The following is a 23,623-nucleotide window of genomic DNA, read 5'->3' on the forward strand; positions in this document are numbered from 1 at the left end:
TAGTATTTGAATTTTGTTCAAGGTAGGTAGGAATTTTATTCCAGCACCAATGAAATTATCCTACCTTAAAGGGGACCAAAAAAAAAAACCACTCTATTTTTTTAATAGTAAAGAGTATACTGTGGAGCTGGCAGGGATTAATTTCCTCTCCTTTTAATATCACCCTACCATGAGCAACAGAGCTGATGATAAAGGGCTGGGAAGGGGAGCTACTCAGAGGATACAGGGTCTGGTGCCCAAGATCCCAAAGCCAGAACAAGCATCATGACCAAGGGCTTGGGACTAGCCCCAAACATATGACTTAGTAAGAGCCCTTGACTTCACTGCAAACCAAAGACTGTTGCCTACCAGGCCAGAGAGCTGCTTGTATTATTTAAAGCGTGGATTTGAATCCTAGGTTAGAGTAACAGAATCAGGAAGTTGGAAGAGATAAGTAGATGGATAGATGACAGATAAAAATATCTCAAGTTTATATCTAAAAAAATACTTAGAAATCTTTTTTGAGTGGCAGTTTTAGAATCAAAAGAGAAAAATTTTTTTTAAAGATTTTATTTATTTATTTGACAGAGAGAGAAAGACAGCCAGCGAGAGAGGGAACACAAGCAGGGGGAGTGGGAGAGGAAGAAGCAGGCTCCCAGTGGAGGAGCCTGATGTGGGGCTCGATCCCAGAACGCTGGGATCACGCCCCGAGCCAAAGGCAGACGCTTAACGACTGAGCCACCCAGGCGCCCCTCAAAAGAGAAATTTTAACATGTCATTGTTTGGAAATGAAACAAAATATTTATTTTATTTTAATTTTTTAAAAAACATTTTTAAATTTGAATTCAATTAATTAACACATAATGTGTTATTGGTTTCAGGGGTACAGGTCTGTGATTCATCAGTCTTATATAATACCCAGTGCTCATTACAACACATACCCTCCCCAATGTCCACCACCCAATTACCCCATCCCCCACCTCCCTCCCGTCTGGCAACCCTCAGTTTGTTTCCTATGGTTAAGAGTCTCTTATGGTTTGTCTCCTTCTCTGGTTTCATCAGAAACAAAATATTTAGTGAAGAATTATAACTTATTGCTTAGGATTTCACTGGGGAATTTGCTTACTGCATTTTGAGAATAAAAATCTTGGGAACTAAGAAGGATTAGGGTGGCCAGGAAACAATGTAGTGGCAAACCATTAGCTGTATGGCCTATGGGGGTAAATGGTCAATACAGTAGGGTGAGCACAACTTTTCAGAAATGGTTTTGTGTAACTCGTTATGAGTGCTTGGGTAGCATCATTCTTTTTATATGGATGGTGTGGGGACTAAACGAGGGCACACACACAGATTCCAGAGATGTTGTAATCGTGTGATTTCATCCTGAGCTTTAAGTACCACGATAACCAAATACCAAAAAAGCAAATGCAGAGTTAAGTAGCAGCCAATGCGTTTATACTCAGTTCAAAAATTATATTGCCTGTGTTATAAAAAAAAAAAAAAAACAACACTGTGTAGACAATCCAACATTTATATTTCTTTGTGGATTGTGGAATTATCCAAATCTATACTAATGGTTCAATATGGTCAGTCGGATTTAGTGTCCTTCCTTGGAATTCCTTAAGGATGTTAAATGCTCATTGTTTAGTGTGATGATTCAGATGTAATACGGACAATTTTCTGGGGAATTCTGTCATTATTCATGGCTTTCATGGTGAATTATGTTCACAATTATGGACATATAGCCACAATTGAATAAGTTATTACCTTGATCCTTTTATATTGCTCTTGTAAATATTTTCAGTTCCATCACAAGTGTTATCCAAGTACCCCAGAGCTATGTGTACAGAAATGTCTTAAATTACTAAGCATATCAAATAAACTCTATCATGCCACTGTTTCACAGCAATCCTCTCCCAGCCCTTTCTAAATATCTATACATATACACACACAGACATGTGCACACACACACACGTGTAAATATATGCATAAACATACAGGCTCTCTTAACCAAATGAACTTTAAAGTTAAAGCATCCTGAAAACACAGCTCCACAACCTGAAATTTATCAAGTTATCAATACCTAAACCATCTTGAAAAGTGTCCTAAAATGTTTGTAGACGAACTTTTCATTTTTCCACTCCAATGAAAGATCTCATATCCATTTCTGTGCTGAAGCATTGATCTACCGCAATCCTCAGTCGCTTCATTAGAGTCACCTGGTGGAATTTATGGTTGTAGCCTTAGAGACATTTACCCATTTCCTTTAGATTTCCTCTGGGATAGGAAGAAAAATTTGAGACGATGTCCTTGCAAACCGTTATCTTACAGATGCCTCCAAACTCTGCTTTCTCAGACAGGATCCTGGGTCCAAGGGAAGGGCTGATAATGCTTCATATGGTTCATTCACTTCACAAGATTTGACTGAGTATTTGCTGTGTGCCCAGCCCTTTCCTGAGCTAACTATAGAAAGACAAAAAAAAAAAAAAAAAAAAGGAAAACAGAGGGTTTTTACCATGCTTAGCGGTTTGATAGAAGGCTCTGGATACATCCAGAGCAGGAAACCTCTAGGGAACTGCCAGAATGCTATAAACGGAGATGGACATGTGTGCTGGTCCCCATGGTGGCAGGTCCTGCAGAGTAGAGCAGGTCAGGAAGGCTTCTTAGGAGAATCCCTGAAAGCCAACGACATGAGTCACTAGAAGGGACAAAGGTTTTCCAGGTGAGGAGACAGAGTGACACAAGCAAGATACAAGATGGGAATGTGAGTGCCCTCCCGGAGCAGAAGGGCTGACCAGGGGGTGACTATGATCAATGTCAGATAAAATTGTGTCCATTTGAAGAGTTAATCTATATCGGCGGGGGTTTTAAACATCCTGAATAGTCAACAGAAGTCAGAAATGGCCTCTTTCTCTCTTGAGCAATACAAAAATATAATGAAATTAATTCTTAAGAAAGATCATTTGGACAGTTGTGTTCAGAGTGGACTTGTCTCTTCCTTGATATAAATCTGCGTTGACTTGCTCAATAAGATCTTGCCAAGTATTATGCTTGTTCAGTTTAGCTTAGCTCTTTATTCAGATTAATAGAATTTGGAGGCCAAATGGGGATTTAAGGTAAAGCATTTAAAAACATATGCCATGAAGAACAGAGTTTGGCTTGGGAGATAAATCTGTCTTGACCATCATGATAGTCTCAGCGCCTAGCCCAGGGACTCAAAACAAGTAGATGCTCATAAATATTTCTGGCCTGAGTGACAAGTAACTATTACAGAGACATCTGTAATAGTATGTAACCAAGTGCTAAGTTGGTTCGATGCAGACATTTCATGCCAAGAGAGGATTTGGGCATGGTGATCTGAAGACCTCAATCAATGGAAAAGTTGACCTAGAAGGAAACATAAAATCACCAATAAACTATGCTTTTAGTGAAGCCAGTGGACAGTAATATATATCCATGTATTTATCAGTTTGTTATTAATGAACTAGCTAGAATCTATTACTTGTTCATACTTTATAGAATTAGTTCCTTTTTTCTTTGGCTTTACTTATGAATATCTTAAAGATCTGGGGTTTTCTGTGGGCATTTTTTTAAATATCTTTTTTGTTTGTTTGTTTTTAACCATCTCAAGACATGGGATAGTCATTAAATCATAAATGTTTTACTTTTATGGATTAAAATATGAAAATGTCCTTAGGCCTGATCTGTTCTCTTATGTACTATATGTGCTAGACTCTCTGAGATAAATGAGAGCTTCTCACTTTGTATGAGTGTATTTTGAAAAATAAAAACTAGAAAATAAGGAAAGTTAGAGGTGCTATTAATGGTAAATTGGAAGATTGCTTTGTAAAAGAAAAGAGAGCTGGTATTATTTTTTCTTAAATAGGTACAGTGAATAAAATGCTACTTGTATGAGGTATTATATTGCATTTAGCATAAGGGAAGCAGCTTTTCCCTCAAGCCTAATTCATAAACATCTTAATTACTCAGAACTTGATCCAGTAGAGAACGTCTCTCTCTACTCTTAGGACAGCTTAGGACAGCTAATTCAGAGGAAGGAGAAATTGAGCCCTCCATGTCTTGGTAGGAATTATTGCTCATTTCCTCTGTGAGCTTCCTGAGATATGTTTCTAAATTAGACTCTCATTTTTTTTCAGGAGTCACTCTCCTTGGTAAGTGAGTAAAACCTTGGGGAATTTGTTATGAAATAGTGAAAAACCTCTTCTAAAAACATAATCTCTGAGTATGAGATGATCAAAATCTCTGATGACTTGAGCTCAAAACAAATATTAATAAAATACAGAAGTTTAGAAAAATTTAATGGTGAAATTAGTTTAATACATATGAATTTAAGGTTAAATAACATGTTTATTGAGTGTAAGATTCTTGGATATAGAAGATATTAAAATAAGATTCGTTTATGACTTGAGTTTTAGATCTTCAAAGGTCTATATTAACACAAAAAGTGAAAATTTTATATAGAACACTTATGTGTTATCTAAATTCGATAAATAAAGGTTTGGAACTGATTATAATTCAGGTTATCCTGCTTCTTCATCCTGGAATTGACCTGTTCCTTTTCAGGGAATGTATATTTTAAAAGACCAGTTTAAATAAACTTTATTATATATATTTCAAATCCATCTCACCCAAAATTCTTAAGTCCTGTTTTAAGCTATAAAAGGTAATATTCTCAAATATTGTAAAATACTACTAAGCATAAAGTTCTGGCAAAGATTGTTGAGATTAATTATAAGTGTTCTTGAATAATTAAAACTGATAACTAAATAATTATCATTATATGAATTAAAATACAATTTAAAAGATACTGTGCCCTTTTCCGTTTGAAATATTTAATTCTTTGTCACTCTGCTTGATGAGGCTTAAAAAATAAATATCAACGATTCATTCATAAATATGTTCCACTAAAATTTATTGAGGACTGTTCTAGTAGAAGGCATAAAAGCAGTAAATTAGAGGATGAGGAGAAACCAGTCATTGGTATAGACTAAGTGATCTCTCCTAGCCTGATATCTCTGATTCTCACTTCTCTATATTATCACACCTACTTCTCTGCTTTGATGTATACACATTTATACACATTTCTGCACATCCACTTGCACCCTTTAAAGCTTAAATCTTTAAAGCCCTAGGGTACAAGTATCCCTCTTGGTTTAGAGGGCAGAATTTTGCTCACAACTCGAACTAACTGGGGACTATGTTGGATCTCATTCATAGGTTAGGAAAGAGACTTAGTGATGTTCCACACTGGTGCTCAAAACTATACCCACTGTGGCCTGCCAAGGCAAGGGAGCATGCTGAATGAAATCCATGGGCAATATGAGAACCTGATCCAAGCCAGCAACTATCATGTTCTTATCAATCAAGGCCTCTTGATCAAGACTTCTTCTCTCAGAGAGATCTTTAGGATGTATGCTGCATATAATGTGGTGTGTGTGCATGCACTGTGGAGAAAGCCAAATCCAAGACACTGCTCAGCCTGCAAGGACTGTATTTATCAAATAGGTGAGGGTGCGGGAAGAGTCCACATGTGAGAAGAAGCCAAGGACGGGGTGCAGACTGCAGAGGAGAGTGAGAGCAGAGTGTGTTGGAAAATCCAGACAGAGGGAGGTCCAGAGGCAGGACTTTATCATTTGGGACGGAGACTGATAAGAGCAGGAGTAGGACTGCTCCAAAGCACCACCCATGAAGGTTAGAGAGATGGAAGCTGGCAGGGGAACAAGGCAGAGGCCATCTAAGACCTGAAGATCAAGGTCAAAGCCAGAACTGCAGCAAGGGTGGTAATGCTGAGTTTCCAGATTGCTGGGGTGGGGAGGGGCAGTACTTAACACCTGCTGCCTAAGGTGGGGATCAGTCCTCCCAGAAAACGAGCCAGATCTCACCACTAGGGCTAGGTTGTATGGCCTTGGCCCTGGGAAAAGGAGGACTGCTTGGCAGGGAACCTGGCAAAGCCTGACACATTTTGCATTTCTCTTCCTTATGTTTCTCCCAGCATAGGATCTGATGAAAGCTCTACGCTGTGGGCTTGGGAGGAAACATGCAAAGGGGGTGGACATCCAAAGGTAGTTGGAAATAGCATGGTGTTCCATAAATTGAGAAAGAATTGGTTCCTTTCTTCCTTATGATAGGAGCGGTGGTAAAGAGGAAAAAATATAAATATTTTGGAAGTGAGGGAACGGGGATAGGACTGAAACGGAGAAAGGTACAAAAGGGGAGGAGGACAGCTGTTCATTTTATATCCTGTGGTCATTGTCCATCTGCCATAAACCGAAAGAAGTCACCTAATGAGGTTTGGGGATTTCAGCCAAGGAAGTGACTAAGGGGCAAAATATTAAGTACAATAAATCACGTACTGTCACATTTATTCAGAGAGAAAGGTTTGTAGATCCAGTAGCCTGTTTACTAATAAAGTCAGTCAAAACAGAAGTTATTGCCAGTAGCCTCATTCTAATAACCAAATATAAAACGGAAGGTGAGGACAAGTTGCTTTTAAAACCCAGCTCTTTTTCTACATAGTAAGAGAGGTTTTTCGAGTTTAAAGGAAACCTGTTTTTAGTGTAAGTACAGAATATTTTTGAAGAATTTTACTGCTGTACTTTATTTGACCTCTCTTAATCCTTAATATCAGTCTTTAGTAGATTCTTAAAATGGAAATTTCCCTTCCATATACTGGTCCTTCTTATAGTACTGTCCTTGAAATATGCTTCTTCGGTTAAAAATATGCTAAATTCCCCGCCAAAGGCTATTTTTTGTGTGTGTGGGTGAGACAGAGGTATAGACATAAACTCCAGATTTCTATATTCAATTGATTACTTGATTTTTGAGACAAAGATTTTGGACATGTCGATTTCTCTAAACTGACCATTTTCATTAATAAAATAATGATTGATCTCAACTTCGGTCATCGTATTTTACCAAAATTGAATTCATTTGCTCTTGACAGATCTAAGAGTTATTTGAGGATTTCCTCTCGTGCGGAATGGACCTGTTCTTAATTAAAGTCATATCTGTGGGCTCCTTTCAGTCACAATTCCCCTCCCTGTCATTTGGGACCCAGAAGCCCCAGGATGCTTCTCGGGGCTGCCACAAAGCATTATCCGATGTGGTAACCATTTTTTCCTTGCCTGCCTCTCACCCACAAATCAGACTGCTGCCCCTTTGGCTACAGCCCCTGAACTTCAGCAAGGCAGGAACTGCTGTCTCTGTGGAGACACAGGCCAGGCGAATCAAGCCCGTGCTTTCTGAGAGCCTGAAGGATGCGTAGACAGACATGGGACAGCAGCTAACGGCTGCCTCCGAGGATCGGGGGAGACTACTGGCTCGGCCAAGAGCAGCACTTCCTGTGAGCGTATTTTCCGCCCGTGGTCTGAGAATTCGCAGAATAGTCCACATGGGACCAAACTCTCACCTTTGCAGGTAGATTTTTTTTCCCCTTTTCCTTGAATTCTGCATTTCAGAGTGCTCTGTGGAGAGCCGATGCACAGGAAGCTAAGAAGCAGCAAAAACAATTTGTTTCAAAGAGTAGAAGGCAAAGAAGCTGGCTCACTACTAGAGGATAAACATGATTACATTTTTTACACAATTTACAAACTAATGGAACAAATGTACGTAGATATGCCACAGAAGAAAACATTATGCATAATACATAAATGCTAATAAAGTTGGGGTTTTTGTACTAGGAGAGGAATAAAACAAACATGAAAGCTAAGAAACATTAAACCAGTTATTCTGGAAATGAGAGCCTTTCTTTAAATTGGGAGTCATCATTTAAGCACTTTTCATCAGGTAGTACTGTTATACTTATTATCAACATGTTGCTCTATAGTAGATTATTTTGATGCCATGGGCTAGTACCATTAGGATTTTTCTGGCAGGCTCAGTAACAAAGGAAATAAAAATCTAAGTGTAATGTAATCATTGTTCTACATTGTTGTTGTTCCTGGAGATTAACATGCACAACTGCCTCCAATAAAATATTTGAACAGAAGTTTGTAAAACAATAGAAATATCGATCACCTGCATAAATAATGATCTATGGTTCTGCTTATGGCAGAATTATTTTGAAGCAGATGAATTCCAAAGGAGCAAATAAGCCTTTCCTGTGTTTCTTGATGCTTTTGCATACAGCGAGATTATTTTCTCAGTGAGTAGTCCTGTCCTCAAAAATCACTCTTAGCAAGAAGAGGGTAGATAACTGCCGCAACTGCCTATTTTATCAATATGTTCGCATGCTTCCTCCCATTTTTCACAATATAGAATGAGGCAAGTCCCTTTCTTGAATGCCTTCGCCTGTAGTAACATGTCCTATCCCCTGGGAATGATGGTGTCTAGCTTTTTAAAAGCTCCTCTAAAACTTTCCCATTCATCTCTTCTCTCTTTCCATCACCTCAACCTCGAGTTAATGGTCCTATCTTCCATTTATCTCCCTTGAAAAGATGAAAAGATGTGTTGCTCCTGTTAAGGTCTGCACCAGTCATAGCAGGGAGTTCTAAGTAACCAGATTGCATCCATTTCACAACTTTATGATCTTTCTCTATCAAATGCTGCGGTTTGCATGCGGCTCCTGAGCCCTGCGTGTCTCTGAGGTCTGAATTTTGAGTAATGGCAGCGGCAGCACTTGGGCGGCAGGAATCCTCAGCAGGGCTCTGTCCGAGTTCTCCTCAAGCGTTCAGTATTTATGGGCCCCCACTCTGCTCTCTAGAGGCATGATTTCTGGCGGTGCTCTTCCCCATCCATAAATTTCGTGAGATCCGTTCTCTCCTCCTTCCATGGCTCTGTGCGACATTTTAAAAGACAGCTTGTTTTTCACACAAGCTTTGAGGAAAGAGGCAGCTTCCCGAGAGGACAGTAGCTTTTTCTATTGTTTCTGTTCTGATTTACTTTGAAAAGTCCTGGGCTTTGTGAAGGGCATAACCAAATAAAAATAAAACGACCCAGGCGTTGGGAGACTAAAAACGTATGATTGATCCTTCTACCATAAGAGTAAAAGGAAATAGAGCTCCTTGAAATACAGGCTCACCATCCCTGATCTGTAATTCCATATTACAAAAAAAACTTGGGGGAAAAAAAAATACCGCAAGCCCATTAAAAAAAAAAAGCATGATGGCAAAGCCTAACGTGACCTGGATTCATCTGTCAGCAAATCCTGACTTGAAATAATTTAAAGCTATTTATAATCTTTATTTATACTACTTATGGGCTCTTCATGCATTTCACTGCAGAAATACTAATGTGATTGCAGAGCGTTGCCCCAGACTTTGCTGGGGATGCTGCAGAACATGTGGTTATATGCACCACATCACCTTTGTGAAGTCCATACATTAATTATATAAGTAATTTGGATCCTGAAATTTGTCATACCTCAAGGGTAATTATGGGCCTGTGTGGCTATTATTCTAAAGAAGGAGATAAATCTTAAATTCTTAATAGAAGAAATTACTAATACTTCTGTTTTTTTAAGTGGCCTTGATTTTATACCACATTAAGCAACTTTTAAGTTCTTTGTTTTTATGGCACCACCACCCAAGAGAGATGGGGAGAAAGAGGAAAGTTCATTTGTGAATTTGGGAAACTTCCTGGCCCTAGGAGCTGTTTGTAATCTCCATACACGTATGTTGTGCTTAATGGGCTAATGCACAATGGACAGGCTTTCCAAGTGCTTACTAGGGGCTTCATGCACTGACACGTAATTGCTACTTGCTCATGTGTTCGTGTGTTCCTGACATTATAAACTCTAACAGCACATGCAGATTTTCTCAGCCAGCACTGCACAGAAGCACTCCAGTTAAGCAAGGCCCAGAAGTTACAGGTTCTCTGGGACTTTTGCTGAGCCCCTGAGGTTCATGAAGGTCAACGTAGGTTTCATTCAGGTTCATCTTCAACAGAGGCCAAAAGTGAGTGGCACATGGCTAGTGTGAGAAAACAATTATTTTAAAGTTGATTCATCAATCTTAATGCAGTGATAATGATCATTTCCTTTTAAGAATGTTTTCATTGAGCCAAACCTGCCTTAAGTAACAGAGAAGAAATGATAACTTCTCATTCTCTTTTTAAAAGTTGTCCTGCATTAAAATACATTTATTGTTTGAATGTGCTATGCTAAGCAAAGTAGAAAATGTACTATGTAATCTAGACTAATCTAGTGCTTTAAGACCTGTGATTTAAGACATTTATGAAATGTAGGAGGGAGGATGAAGTATGTGTTCTTGAACAGGGATGGGTTCAGATTTTGAGTCCATATTTGAAGCTTATACAATTTGGGGAAAGGGCTAGGATCTCTTTAAAGAAAAACATACAAAACCACACATTCAAAATTAGGTGCAAATGTATTTATTTAGAATGAGAAAAGAAATCACAACAAATTTTTAGAAGCTAACAATACCCCAAAATCACAAATCCAGAAATACAACATAATATCTTTGTTAACTAACTGAAATGCACTGTAATACTTTTTTTCCTTGGAATTTTTGGCTGCATATTCTCAAATCACCTCTTCAAATGACAATTTTACAGTATTTTCTATAGAGGGAATAGAAAGATAATTCTGCTTCTGACTTGGTGGGTCAGAGGGTTTTTTTTTTTTTTTTTTGGTAATTATTAACATTTTACCTTCAAACTTCTTATTGATGATGTCATTTAAACGTATAGGATCATCATCACATTGAAAAATCTTTCTTATTTCTTTCAGGTATGAACCCTAAGATTTCAGGGCTTTTTAACTTTTCTTGCTGTTAGTAGGCTTAACTACTCTTGACTTGTCATCACTCAGTAAACACTTTTTCACCATTGTCCTTGAGTCACAATGCAGTGCATCAGCACAGTGGACAGTAGGAGTGTTCCTGGAAGCTCTTTCTTTCTTTCTTTTTTTTTTTTTAGATTTTATTTATTTGAGAGAGAGAGCATGCAGAAGTTGGGGGTGGGGGAGAAGCAGACTGCCTGCTAAGCAGGGAACCCAATGCGGGACTTGATCCCAGGACCCCAGGATCCTGACCTGAACCGAAGGCAGACACTTACCCGACTGAACCACCAGGTGCCCCTGGAAGTTCTTTCTATGCTGAGAATGACTACACTATGAAATAGAAGTGACCTCCATAACTACATAACCATATTGCACTAAACCAAAATAACCTGTTTTCAAACTCAACTTCCCCTTAGCTGAATCTCAAAAGCAGCCATGGCCACTCCAACACCGTCCAACATGAGGGGAATATGGTGAGGGAATAGTCAGAATGGAGATGGTGGTCTTAACCAGTAGCAAATATTGGGGCGCCTGGGTGGCTCAGTCAGTTTAGCGTCTGCCTTCGGCTCAGGTCATGATCCCTGGGGTCCTGGGATTGAGCCTGGAGTCAGCGTCCCTGCTCAGCGGGGAGTCTGCTTCTCCCTCTCCTGCTTGTGCTGTCTGCTTGCTGTCTCTCAAATAAATAAATAAAATCTTAAAAAAAAAAGTAGCAAATATTATAAAACATGGTCATTTGAACACATTTCTAGAGATCTTCCCAGAGCCTTGGGAGTTGCTCACAAAGGGAAGGAGCCCTGAAGCTTGAGCTTCATCAGCTTCAAAGTAAATCCAGTTCTGTCTACACTGTTCCTGTCTATACCAACATGTTAGAATTGAGCATTACGTTTATATATGTTCTATTGATGAATACGTGTTTACATTCTGATAAACATTCCCTTGTTCTGCTTATCTCAGAAGTCATATTTAAGGACCATGGAGATTTCTACATACTGCTGCAGCTAGGGTTCTGATTCCCAATAAATTATTAATCCAAATCTAATACTTTTTCAATGTAGATATTTTAAACCATGTATTCTTTACATTTGTAATATATTTTTTTAAAGATTTTATTTATTTGCGAGAGAGAGAGAGAGAGAGCACAGAGGGAGAGTGAGAAGGAGAAGCAGACTCTCCGCTGAGTGGAAAGCCCGATGTGGGTCTCGATCTCAGGGCCCTGAGATCATGACCTGAGCCAAAAGCAGACACTTAACCAACTGAGCCACCCAGGCGCTCCTACATTTGTAATATTGTACAGCATGTTTCCATGTCTTTAAGGGTCATTTTTATTGATAGATAACTTTTGCTGTTGGTATAAACAGGGAAGGGAAAAGAGCACTGGATCGGGAGTCAGCCCATATGGTCATTCTCTGCCATTTGACCTTGCCACATAACCTTGGGCAAGTGCTGAGGGCTGTCTGGACCTCTGGCAACTGGTTTGTAAAGTGAGAGTAAACATCTTCATGACTCTTAAGGACCTTCCCAGTGATCCTAAATCCTAGCACTTGGTGACAAGAACGAACTATGAGTTAAGTAGGAATGCATTTTGTCTGAACATATGGTTGTGATGTCTGTTTTAGTTAAGGCAGCCCCCAAAGAAATATCAAAGTACTTACCATATCTTTATTCAACCAACTGTGGTTAACTTAATCAAGTCACCCAAACAGATCTCAGCATGAGAGAGCAAATGAGCTGCCCCCCGGCTCTTCCTATAAGAGTGTCAGTCTAAGGGCTCCTGGGTAGCCCAGTCAATTAAGCGTCCAATGCTTGATTTTGGCTCCAGTTATGATCTCAGGGTCATGAGATTGAGCCCCACGTCATCAGGCTTCTGTGATCAGCGGGGAGTCTGCTTGAGATTCTCTCTTCCCTCTGCCCCTCCCCCCACTTGTACTATCTCTCTATTTCTCTCTCTAAATTTTTAAAAAAAGAGTGTCAGTCTCTGTGTTGGTGGACTGAGGTTATAAGGCAACCCTATCTCCTTAATCTGCTGAGAAGTGTACAAAAGAGATAATAATAAAACTACACTTAGTGTGATGAGCACTGAGTAATGTATACAACTGTTGAGTCGTTATATTGTATGCCTAAAACTAGTGTAACACTGTATGTTAATTATACTTTAATAAAATTTTTAATAAATCACAATGGAAGAGAAAGCAAGGAAAAATTAAATATTTAAGAATTTTTAAAAGAGTTAATAATAATGGTATCATTTTATTTCAAAAAGACTTTCTTCCTAGAGTTTAACTGACTCCTAGATTTATTTCATTCACTTTCTATTTTCTTTTTTTTAAGATTTTATTTATTTATTTGAGAGAGAGAGCTGGGGTGGGGAGAGGGGCAAGGAGGGGCAGAGGGAGAAAGAAAATCTTAAGCAGGCTCCATGCCCAGTGTGGAGCCCAATGTGGGACTCGATTTCATGACCCTGAGATCACGACCTGAGTTGAAATCAAAAGTCAGATGCTTCATTGAGTGAGCCACCCAGGCACCCTTTCATTCACTTTTTCAACAGCTATTCACTGAGGTCCTCATCCATGTGAAGCAGCTCTCAAGGCACTGGGGAGATGGGATTTTCAAGACAAAATCTTTGCCCAGGTAGAGCTGACATTCTGATGGGGAGGCAACCATTGAAGGAATGAATATGTCAGCGAGTAATAAATGCAATGAAGGAAACACATCAGGGGTCAGCAAGCGAGGGGTAGCCTTTATTGGAGGTGGCTAGGAGAAGACTTTTAAGGGTGTAACCATCGAGCAGAGGCCCGAATTGTGTAAGAGAGTTAGCTTGGTAGAAGGAGCAGCCGATGTAAGAGCCACACAGAGTGCCATTGTGTCACCACAAAAGCCTTATGTAAATGTGAGCACTAAATGATATTTTACATCTTATGTGGGAAAGGTTGCTCAAAGGGTGTGCGTTTTCTACTTTTTCCTGAATGACAGCCGAAGTCAAGAGAACTGGGACTTTATCACAAGAAAGTTAACTAGGTTTTTGAGTTCACATGTATCTCTGACATGAGAAATACTTTTGATAATTGGTTGACTCATTGATTAATTGGTTGATTGATAGATTAATCATCTTGGCCTGGCTCCATATAACAAAAGTGGAAAGTTACTTGTCTCTTTTTTTCTGAATTATACTAGAGGTAGTATACTATTTAAATATAACCAGGGGTAGAAGTTGATACCAATTTCTGTGGTAATTTTAAATTGAGGAAGATGATTCATGGATCAGACTAAGATTACAATAAAGTATTTCTTGGAATTACAGTGATGAAGCTCTCTAACAGTAGAAGGAGGCCACCATAGAGAAACAAGCTTTGCTATTTTTATTCCTTTACTTTTAAAAAGTAATAGATACTGTTTGACACTTATAAATATTAATGGTTTCTTTGCAGTAAATGATTATTTCAGAAACAGATTTACAAGTTATTATGACAATTTTTATTAGAATACAAATGTGGATTACCTGGTATGTTACATTTAATCCTGATTGCAGTATTATATCAGGTGAATGCTTTTCACATAATTGAAATAGTCTAAATTGGGAAACGTTAGGATATTGCTTTTTTTGGAACGCAACTTTTAAAAGAAATCTCTTTGAAAGGCCTTTCTATGGATTTAAAAGCAAACGACAAAGAAACTCTTTGGAAGAAGGTTAACCTTTTGTGTTTGTTCTGAAAACCTGGTCACGAGGTTATCACATTGGTCTGGGGGTGAGAGATGATCTAAGGAGGTAGTGGTGAAGGTAAAGGAAAGGTATTGATTTAATGAATATGCAGGAGAAGGGTCTAGAGATTCGGGTGGCTGGCTGTGGGGCAAGGGAAGGAGAGGGATCTTCAGGGCACCAGCAGAGAAAGTGATGTCCAAGTAAACATGATGTTTGTTCCTTCCTTCTTTCCTTCCTTCCTTCCTTCCTCTCTTTCTTTCTTTTTTTAAGATTTATTTATTTATTTGAGAGAGAGAGCACACACATGTGGGGGAGGAGCAGAGAGAGAGGGAAAGAGCAAACCTCAAGCCTACTCTGTGCTGAGCATGGAGCCTGACACAGGGCTCGATCTCAGGGCCGACACAGAGCTCGATCTCACAACCCTGAGATCATGAACTGAGCTGAAATCAAGAGTTGGATGCTTAGGGGTGCCTGGTGGCTCAGTCGTTAAGCATCTGCCTTCGGCTCAGGTCATGATCCCAGGGTCCTGGGATCGAGCCCCGCATTGGGCTCCCTGCTCAGCAGGAAACCTGCTCTCCCTCTCCCATTCCCCCTGCTGGTGTTCCCTCTCTTGCTGTGTCTCTCTCTGTCCAATAAATAAATAAAATCCTTTAAAAAAACAAAAAAAGAGTTGTGTGCTTAACCAACTGAGCCACCCATTTCTTCTGGATGCAGTTTCACTCATCTTCTATTGTAAAACCTGAAAGCAGAGTTGGTGACTGGCAGGATATTTAGGCTGGTGGTGGTTCAGTCCTTTAGGTTTTCTTCTCTGTACCAAGAACAGGACATTATGGTCTCAAGTCGTAAGCCTGAGTAGAAGTCGCAGTACAGAAAACCTCTCCCAGCCTGTTGTGACCATGTGAAAATGTAGCACCATTTTTTTTTTTAAGTGTGCTTTTGTTTACCAGAAGCAGTTACAGTGAAGTGGTCAAAAGTGTGGTTCTGGTCTATCCAATTCTGAATCCCACTTACCCCCCAATACATTTCCTAACTTCTCTTTGCCTCCTTTTCCTTCCTTGTAAAGTAGACCTGCACATAGTGGTACCTACCCGTTCATAGCAACCATTATTGTTCTCTTGAGTTATTAGAACTTATTTTCTTTATTGTCAGATTTTCTGTTTTGTTTGGATGCTAGGAACTATAAAATCAAATTTTCAACTCCACTCCAGCAATTAAATGGATCTTATGAAATGGATCTGCTTATACTGATTTGTCTTGCTATCCTTTTCCCAGAGCACTTTCTTTTGCTTATCAGGTAGACTCTTCTTTTACCCATGAATACATTTACCAGTAATGCTAACAAACAAGTAGTTTATTCATTTTAGTCTCAGATTTTATTTATGTGTTGAATTTATAGCATTTCCACTGAAGAGCCTGGAAATAGCCCAAAAATAAAAGCAGCCATAGGAAAAATGGACTGTAAGTTCTTTGATAAGCAGTAATTCAATTTAATATTTAGCCTATTAACCAGTATGGTCAGAAACATGTTCCTTTTCTAGGATAAATGAATTTGTGAAGTGAAACAAAAAATATTGACTCATAGCTGAAATCTGTTAAATAGTGTGGGCCAAGAACTGTTTCCTAGGCACGTGTCATGTCTTAACTCCTTAATCTTTGCATCAGTTCTATGAAGAGGTTAATATTACTATTTACATTTTACAAACATGGGAACTGGGCACAGGATAGTTAAGTGACATGGTCACATAGCAAAGGTCATGTAGCCCAAAGTCACATAGCTAGGAAGTGTCCAAGCCCAGATCACAACCCTGGCAGCCCTCCTCCTCCATTCTCTCCTATCCCCTGTGCAGACTTTCCTCTCTGAAAGATAACTTGTGTCAGAGGAAATTTCACTCTAAAAAGTAAAGTAAAAAAAAATTACATAGAACTCGCAGTGATTACCATCACTGAATTTATTATCATGTAGACTTCCCTCATATGAGACAAATTAAGTAAGATGTGTTTAAACCTATATGACACCAGGGCACCTGGGTGGCTCAGTCGGTTGGGAGGCCAACTCTTGGTTTCAGCTCACGTCATGATCTCAGGGTTGTGAGATCAAGCCCTGCATTGGGCTCCGTGCTCATCAGGGAGTCTGCTTCAGGATTCTCTCTCTCCCCCTGTCCTTCACCCCAACTTACTCACTCTTTCTCTAAAATAAATGTTTTTTTTAAAAAAAACCTATATGACACAGTAACATGCAACTGCCATCAAATATTCTCTCATTAATCTATAACATTACAATTAAGAGTAACATTTTTCAGTGTGTGTATCTGGCTTAGAAGAGCATGTGACTCCTGATTTTGGGGTTGTGAGTTCAAGCCCCATGCTGGGTGTAGAGATTACTTAAATAAATAAATAAACTGCGTAAAAGAGTAACATTTTTCTGTAAGGTTACAGTGGTATTAAGTTTGTTCCTAAACGTAAAAGTGGGTTTTTTCCCCCTTAGAACAGTGTGTTAGGGTGGCTGTGGTACTGAGCCCCGCATTGGGCTTCACACTGGGCCTGGAGCCTGCTTAAGATTCTTCTCACCCTCTGTCCCTCCCCCACACGCTCTCTCTGAAAAAAACAAAACAAAACAGTGTGTTAACTATTCAAATATTCTAACAGAAACAAAAAGTGTCAACTTAAAAACACAAGATAATGTCACAATCAAGGAGATACTGCATTTGAGAAACTTTCTCATGCAGTAGAAACTGATTCCTGATGGAGAGGTCAGAATTCATGCCTTGGGAATGATACTCTACACGGCTGATGACTACCTTGTATGACTTTGCAAATTGCTTATTTTCAATTATGCTGGGCCATTATAATAAGGCTTTACTAATAAGCAAAATAACTCATCTGGCTATCATTATTCTTCACAGTACTTTATCTGACTGACAAAAATGGACCATAATTACTCATGTAATTTGTCTCTGATATTTTTATTCCGAAAGCAGACTGGATTATAGAACCAGTTAAGTCCTCTTGGGGCATCTTCTAATTTATATGGGGGAATTATTACCTGGGTGACCATACAACAGTACCAGAGTTAATCTGTGGTGAGGAAATAAGCATCCCGGTATCCTAAAGCATGGCTGTCAGATGTCTTTGCACTTTGACTCTTGAAGTCAGGTCAAAAGTCCTTAAGTCTCATCTATTGTTGTACTTCCCTTTTTAAAAAAGATTTTATTTATTTGACAGAGAAAGAGTGCGCACACAAGCAGGGGGAGCAGCAAAATGAGGGAGAGGGAGAAACAGGCTCCCCATTGAGCAGGGGGCTGGATGTGGGGCTGGATCCCAGGACCCTGGAATCATGATCTGAGCCAAAGGCAGATGTTTAACCAGCTGAGCTACCCAGGCGCCCCTGTAGTTCTCTTTTTTAGTAGAAACATACCTCAGTAAAAATGAAGAAATGGAGAATTTGAAGTAAATAAATTATGGCAAACTTATTCATGATCCAGCCAGAGTTTATTGAGCTCCTGCTGTATAACAAGCATTGTTGTGGGGACTAGGGACATAAGTAATGGGCAGGACAGACACAGTTCCAACTCTGATGGAGCTTGCATCCTAACAGGATGTGGACAGTGAGCAAGTAAACAATTAAATAAACACAATAAATGTAAATACTGAGAGTACTATGAATAATACAAAGCTGAGTGATAAGACGGAGGATGATTGGTGATTGGGATAGACTTCTCTAGATTGAGTACTCAGGGAAGGGTTCTCTGAGGAGGTGATATTTGCACCGATGCCTGAGGGAGAAGAGGGACCCAGGTAGGGAAGAGTCAGTGGGGAAAGATATGAATGGAATGAGGAGAGAATAGGGTGTGAGGAAATTGACATAATAAGTGTAGTTTCAGGCAGAGAGAAGGAGGGCAGAAGCCCTAGGATGATGGAGTGTTCAGGGAAGAGAAAGAAAGTCCAGAGCAGTTGATGGCTGGAACATAGTAAACGAGAGGAAGAGTGGTACAAGGTAGTCTAAGATCAGAGTTTATTGAGCTCCTACTGTGTACCAAGCATCGTTGGTACAGCAGATCATGAAGGATTTTGTATATCAGGGTGAGGAGCTCACCCTTTTGTTCCTAGGGTGCTGAGAAGCTTTGAGATGGTTTTAAGCGGGGAACAGAATCATGGTTAAAACATTTTAGAAGACTCCTGTTTTTAAAAGATGCCCTCCCCCATGGGTGTGAAGATAATGGATGACAGGAGGATAAAAGGGGGAACAAGAAAATCACCAAGATATGCTCATGACTTGACTGAGGCGGTAGCAGTTGAAAGGGACATAACCTGAACAATATTTTGGAGGCAGAACTCCCAGCACAGTCTGATGGGCTGAAATGGGACGTGAGGGAAAGGGGGGAACCAACGATGATGCCTAGGTGTTTTTGTTCATTTGTTTATTTGAGCCTGTGGGGTGGTTTCATTTGAAATGAAAAGACTAGTAGCTTTTGGGGACGCAGAAAACCAGTACTTCCAATTTTGACGTAGTGAGTTTGAGACGTTCACTAGGGATGATAAATAGCAGTTTGGATCTGCAAGTGTGAACCTCATGGAAGGTATAATCCTGGGTATTACCTGTTGGAGATGTTATTTAAAGCCTTGAAAGTGGGAAAGATCATCAAGGGAGGCGGCGTAGGTCAGAGAAGAAAAGGCCTAAAACAGTTTGAGGTCAAGAAGGAAACGGAAAATGAAGGAGACTGAGAATCAGCAGCCAGTGAAGGGGGAGGAAATCGAGAAGGTGTTGGAAGCCAAGGGGAGAAAGGCAGAGATTGTGACAAATCCTGCTGAGAAGTCAAGTAAATTGAATTTGGGATCTGTTGATTTGGCAACATGGACCCCCCCACCACCACCCACAGTGAATTTCGGGGTAGCGCTTGAGAGCAGGAGCCTTTGCGGAGGGTGGGGGCGTGGGGTGTGGGGAGAGAAGAGGATGTGAAGATGTGTCAACAATCACTGGATAATGCTTTTGAGGAGCTTTGCTGTACAGGGGAACAAAAATAGAAGGAGAAGAAAGAGGGGTGACATCAAGAAAGTGGTTTGTTTTTAGAATGGGAGATGCTTTGTATGTTTCTGTGATATTTGTATGATGACAGGAATGATCCAGGAAACTCATGGGGAGAGATGGATGATTCAGGAAAAAGAAAGGGGAAATTATAAGGAGCAAGAGGAGGTGGGATCTAGACCATATGAGGAAGTTCACATTGATTAGAACAGAAACACTTCATCCGCTACAACAGAAAACACTGGTATGACGGATGGAGACTATGATACAGGCAGATTTGCGGACAAGTTGAGGGCATCAATGTCTGTGTTTCTGTTTTTCTTAACTGTGTGTATTGTATTCTTAACCTAGTAAGAATGAACTCAGACTTACAAGTGACGTTAAAATTCTGAAAAATTAAAAAAATAATCCAGTATTTTTATATTAACTTGATAATACACCGCAAGTTATTAAAAGAGCACAAACTCACGGGCACAAATTTGGTAGCACAAATTCAGGACATCATTAGTGAAGGGTTGTTTTGTTGCAAGGTAGTTGCAGGGCATTATGTAGAAATCTGCTGTAGCAGAGCAGTAAAGATGGCTTGTGTTTACATTGCAATGCATGTATTTCTTAATCCATAGGACAAGCTATAAGACAATAATAGACTAGAAATGTTTTTCGTTAAAATATCCATCATTGTACACTGTGGGTTCACTAAATAACCAGTAATAATGTCAGTGACAGTTACTGTAAATAACTGTAGGTTTATCTTTATCATCTATCAATTTATTTGTCAGTTTAAAATCAAGAATTGGCAACAAAGACCAACTGGAAGAATATTAATGAAGTGCCTTTAACACTAAATACCCTGTCCTCTCTCACACCGTAGGTATTTCAGTAACCTTTTATGTGTAGCTCTACATGAAAGCCAGATTTCTTAGACTGCTGGATTGGGATCCTCAATAAATCCTAAAATTTCACCGATTTTATTTATGAATACAAAACTTTAGGAACCCTCAATCACTTTTAGGTACCGTTGCCGTGGGCAGAAATGAAAATAGATGGCCTTTCCTCATTTGCCCATCACGAACCAAAGGAAGTGTTTGGATTTTTAGACCAGTTACATCAATGGCTATCAGAACATACTTGTATAACCGTGATCCTGAATTATCGTCCCTCCTTCAGCAGTTCTTTACAACTCCTTGCAAATTTGCTACTTTAGGGTGAAGAAAGATGACATTGGATCCTTGACTTCAGAGGGGAAAGAGGTACCTGTTGCAGGTGGCACCTGGTTATTACTGCCTCCTTACTTCGTAAAAGGTGCTTTGAGGTCTGTGACAGCCTGCACCACAGCAAAGGGGGGCAGGGAATTGGGGAGTAGGCATTAGCCACCTGGGCACATGGACACTGATTAACTCTGTTCTCCCCTCATCCCACACAGGCTTAAGTAACCATTGTAAGTCTGGGCAAGGAAAATCTTGCTCTGCTGGCTGAAGTCTAGGTGCCAGGGGGTTGCAATCCAGAAGGGTTTATGTGAAGAAAAGTTGTATCCAATATATGTGGAACACCTACCTTCTGAGTGGGAGTGGGGAAGAGTTTACTCATGGGACTGGTACCGTTTGGAATGGGAGTTTGGTAGGGGTGGCCTCAGAGTGAGGCAGATAGCCCAAGCTGACGGGTTCTCTTGGGGGTGCTTCTTCCAGTTCCCGCCCTCCTTCTTCAGTTCTCTTGGCATGGGCGGTGAGTGCTTCTCCTTGGACCGGCACTCATTCCCCACACTCTGATCCTGGTATCCAGGTGTCCATCCCCGTGTCGGAGTCCCTTTCCCTTTTTGACCATCTTTGCACATGGAAACCCTTTATAATGACCCTGGGCTAGATGTGTTTGCGGGGTACACATGTGGTCTAGGAACTGTGCATCTTGGTCCCACTGCAGGTGCAAATGCAGCCTTCTCCTGAAAGTACTGAGGAATTGTTGAAGGATTCTAAGCAGGAAGGGAACGTGAGTCGGTTTACTTGTAGGAAGCGCACTGGCAACAATGTGTTCAGAGAAGGAGGCATGAGGCTGGAGACAGGCAGGCTCACTAATCCCTCTTGCGGAGTCCTGGCCCGAGCTAATGAGGGTCTATTGACAATGCTGCAGAGAAGATGTATTCATAAAGATATTATTTTAGATATGCGAGAATTTCATGACTAAGTGGCTGAGGAAAAACGAGTCACCTGCCAGGTGCCTTCGTGTTTTACGGGTGCATAATAAACTGAATTTCGCAACACTGAGATGGTAGCATAAGGAAATAGGAGAGAAGTCATATTTGTCATCAAGGTCGTATTTGGATACGTTTGTGTTCTGATATTGATCAGCTGCCCTCTCCTAACTTGTAAGCAATTTGCAAGGAATTGCGTTCTGTAAGGAACTTTTTTGGTCATCATTTGTTCTACCTGTTCCTTTTTCGGGGATTCACATTATACATTTGCTCTTAAGAGCTTATGGTGTATGCAACGCAAAGGAGGCACATAAATACCATTGAAATGCTTTAGGCTGGTTCGAACTTTGTTTTAAAATAAACAGATGGTCTGCCAGTCCTTATTCTTGTTTGTACTGAGGTTTGTCCCCCATAATCCTGGCCCCTTCCAGTTCCAGCCTCACAGCTCGATATTTATTTTAAGCAGCTGCTTATGAAAGGTAAAATTTAGCAATGATCAAAATGGCACAAGGTGGGTTTGTATGTGAGATTAGGGTTGCTGGGGAGCTGTCCGTCGAATATCCTTTCTTTTATACTTTTTGCACCCACGTTTTGGCTGTGAGAATAAATCTGGGAAAGCTGCCTTTTGGCCTTTAGCACACTGCCAGCCTTGGCGATCGCAGACTAATGGGTGTTGTACTAAACACCACTGAAATACAATAAATGAGTCTATTAAAGCTTGGAACTCCTGAGAGCTGCAAATGTAAAAACCATCAACAGATGCCATTTGCTGAAACCAAGGCTCCTCTAGCAGATGGGTGAAAGTTAAACATAAATTGCACTATTTCTTTTTCTGTTGGTTCATTTGTTTTTAATATAGTAGGAAAAAATCCTGCTCTTCAGTTACTTCTGGCATATGCTTCATGGCTGTTTGGGGTATTCTGAGGAGATCTTTGAAATGATAGTCATGCCATGTTTTATTACCTGAATTCATTGAATGCGTAGAAACAAATCCTTGTCCGAGTTTTAAAACTTTCCTTGGTCATATTTCCAATATGGGAAATCAGAGTGAGAAATAATCACCAGATGTTCACAATGGGACATAATGTCTTTCTTTTAAATCTTTCATGTTGGGCTCTAGTAGAATAATATCAGTCATATCTAATAGTTCTCATTCATTTGGTAGTTGAATTTTCTTTACAGTATTTAGTTACTCACATGCTCTCTATCATTTAAATAACACACACACAGAAGAAGAACAGTGCTTTTAGTTCTCGTTCAATTTAATGACTTATATACCATTTAATGCGACTGCTGTTAATTAATACTAACTTTCAAGAACCATAATGGCATGATGAATCATTCTAGAACATTTAGATATTTCTTGGCATGGAACTAAGTGTTTATTTTATAACTTAGTTTAGTTTAGTTGTGTATCTCTCAAGAAATCTAAAGTTTTCTTGCCTTTTTCCTGATCCCTAAAGTTATTTATCCAATAGTATTTCTCAGAACCGGTAACCAAATCGGAATCAAAGAAATGTCAGCGTAGTTGGAAGCATGGGGAAGCAGTTAAATAAATATACAAATGATTACAAAACTGTCTCCCATTTAGGAGGACAGATAATACGCAATTATACTGTTCTTTAACTTTGAACCATGTGACTGCTTTTTACAGGCTCAGGTTCCTGTCGCTTCAGTTACTCAGACCCCAGCATCATCGTGTCCTACGCCAAGAACAACACCGCAGACTGGATTCAGCTTGAGAGAATTAGGTTTGTTATCATTTCAGGTAGTTTCATAAGTCCTGACGTAAGTGGATTTCTAGTTCCCCATTTGCCTTCATTCTACCACTGACTTTATTCTTCATGGTCAAAAGTACTCTGGTTGTTAATGACACTGAATTGCATGCCTGCACATATTACTCCCTGCCCTATTTGAAGAAGTATTGTAAAAGTGTCATTTTCCACTCAGAATTTCCCACGGTTAGTAGTAGCTCTAACA

At 39.8% G+C, this 23,623-nt stretch overlaps 1 protein-coding gene across 1 annotated transcript in view; it reads left to right on the plus strand.

The window, feature by feature from the left end:
- The window catches only part of RELN (reelin), a 476,703-nt gene that overhangs the window by 242,314 nt on the left and 210,766 nt on the right, over positions 1-23,623 (plus strand). Inside the window, exon 9 of the mRNA XM_026503988.4 lies at positions 23,298-23,394. Coding sequence (XP_026359773.3) covers positions 23,298-23,394 — 97 coding nt within the window. The remainder of the gene's footprint in view (positions 1-23,297; positions 23,395-23,623) is intronic.

This window comes from Ursus arctos, unplaced genomic scaffold (genome assembly GCF_023065955.2).
Source record: "Ursus arctos isolate Adak ecotype North America unplaced genomic scaffold, UrsArc2.0 scaffold_3, whole genome shotgun sequence".
NCBI lineage: Eukaryota > Metazoa > Chordata > Mammalia > Carnivora > Ursidae > Ursus > Ursus arctos.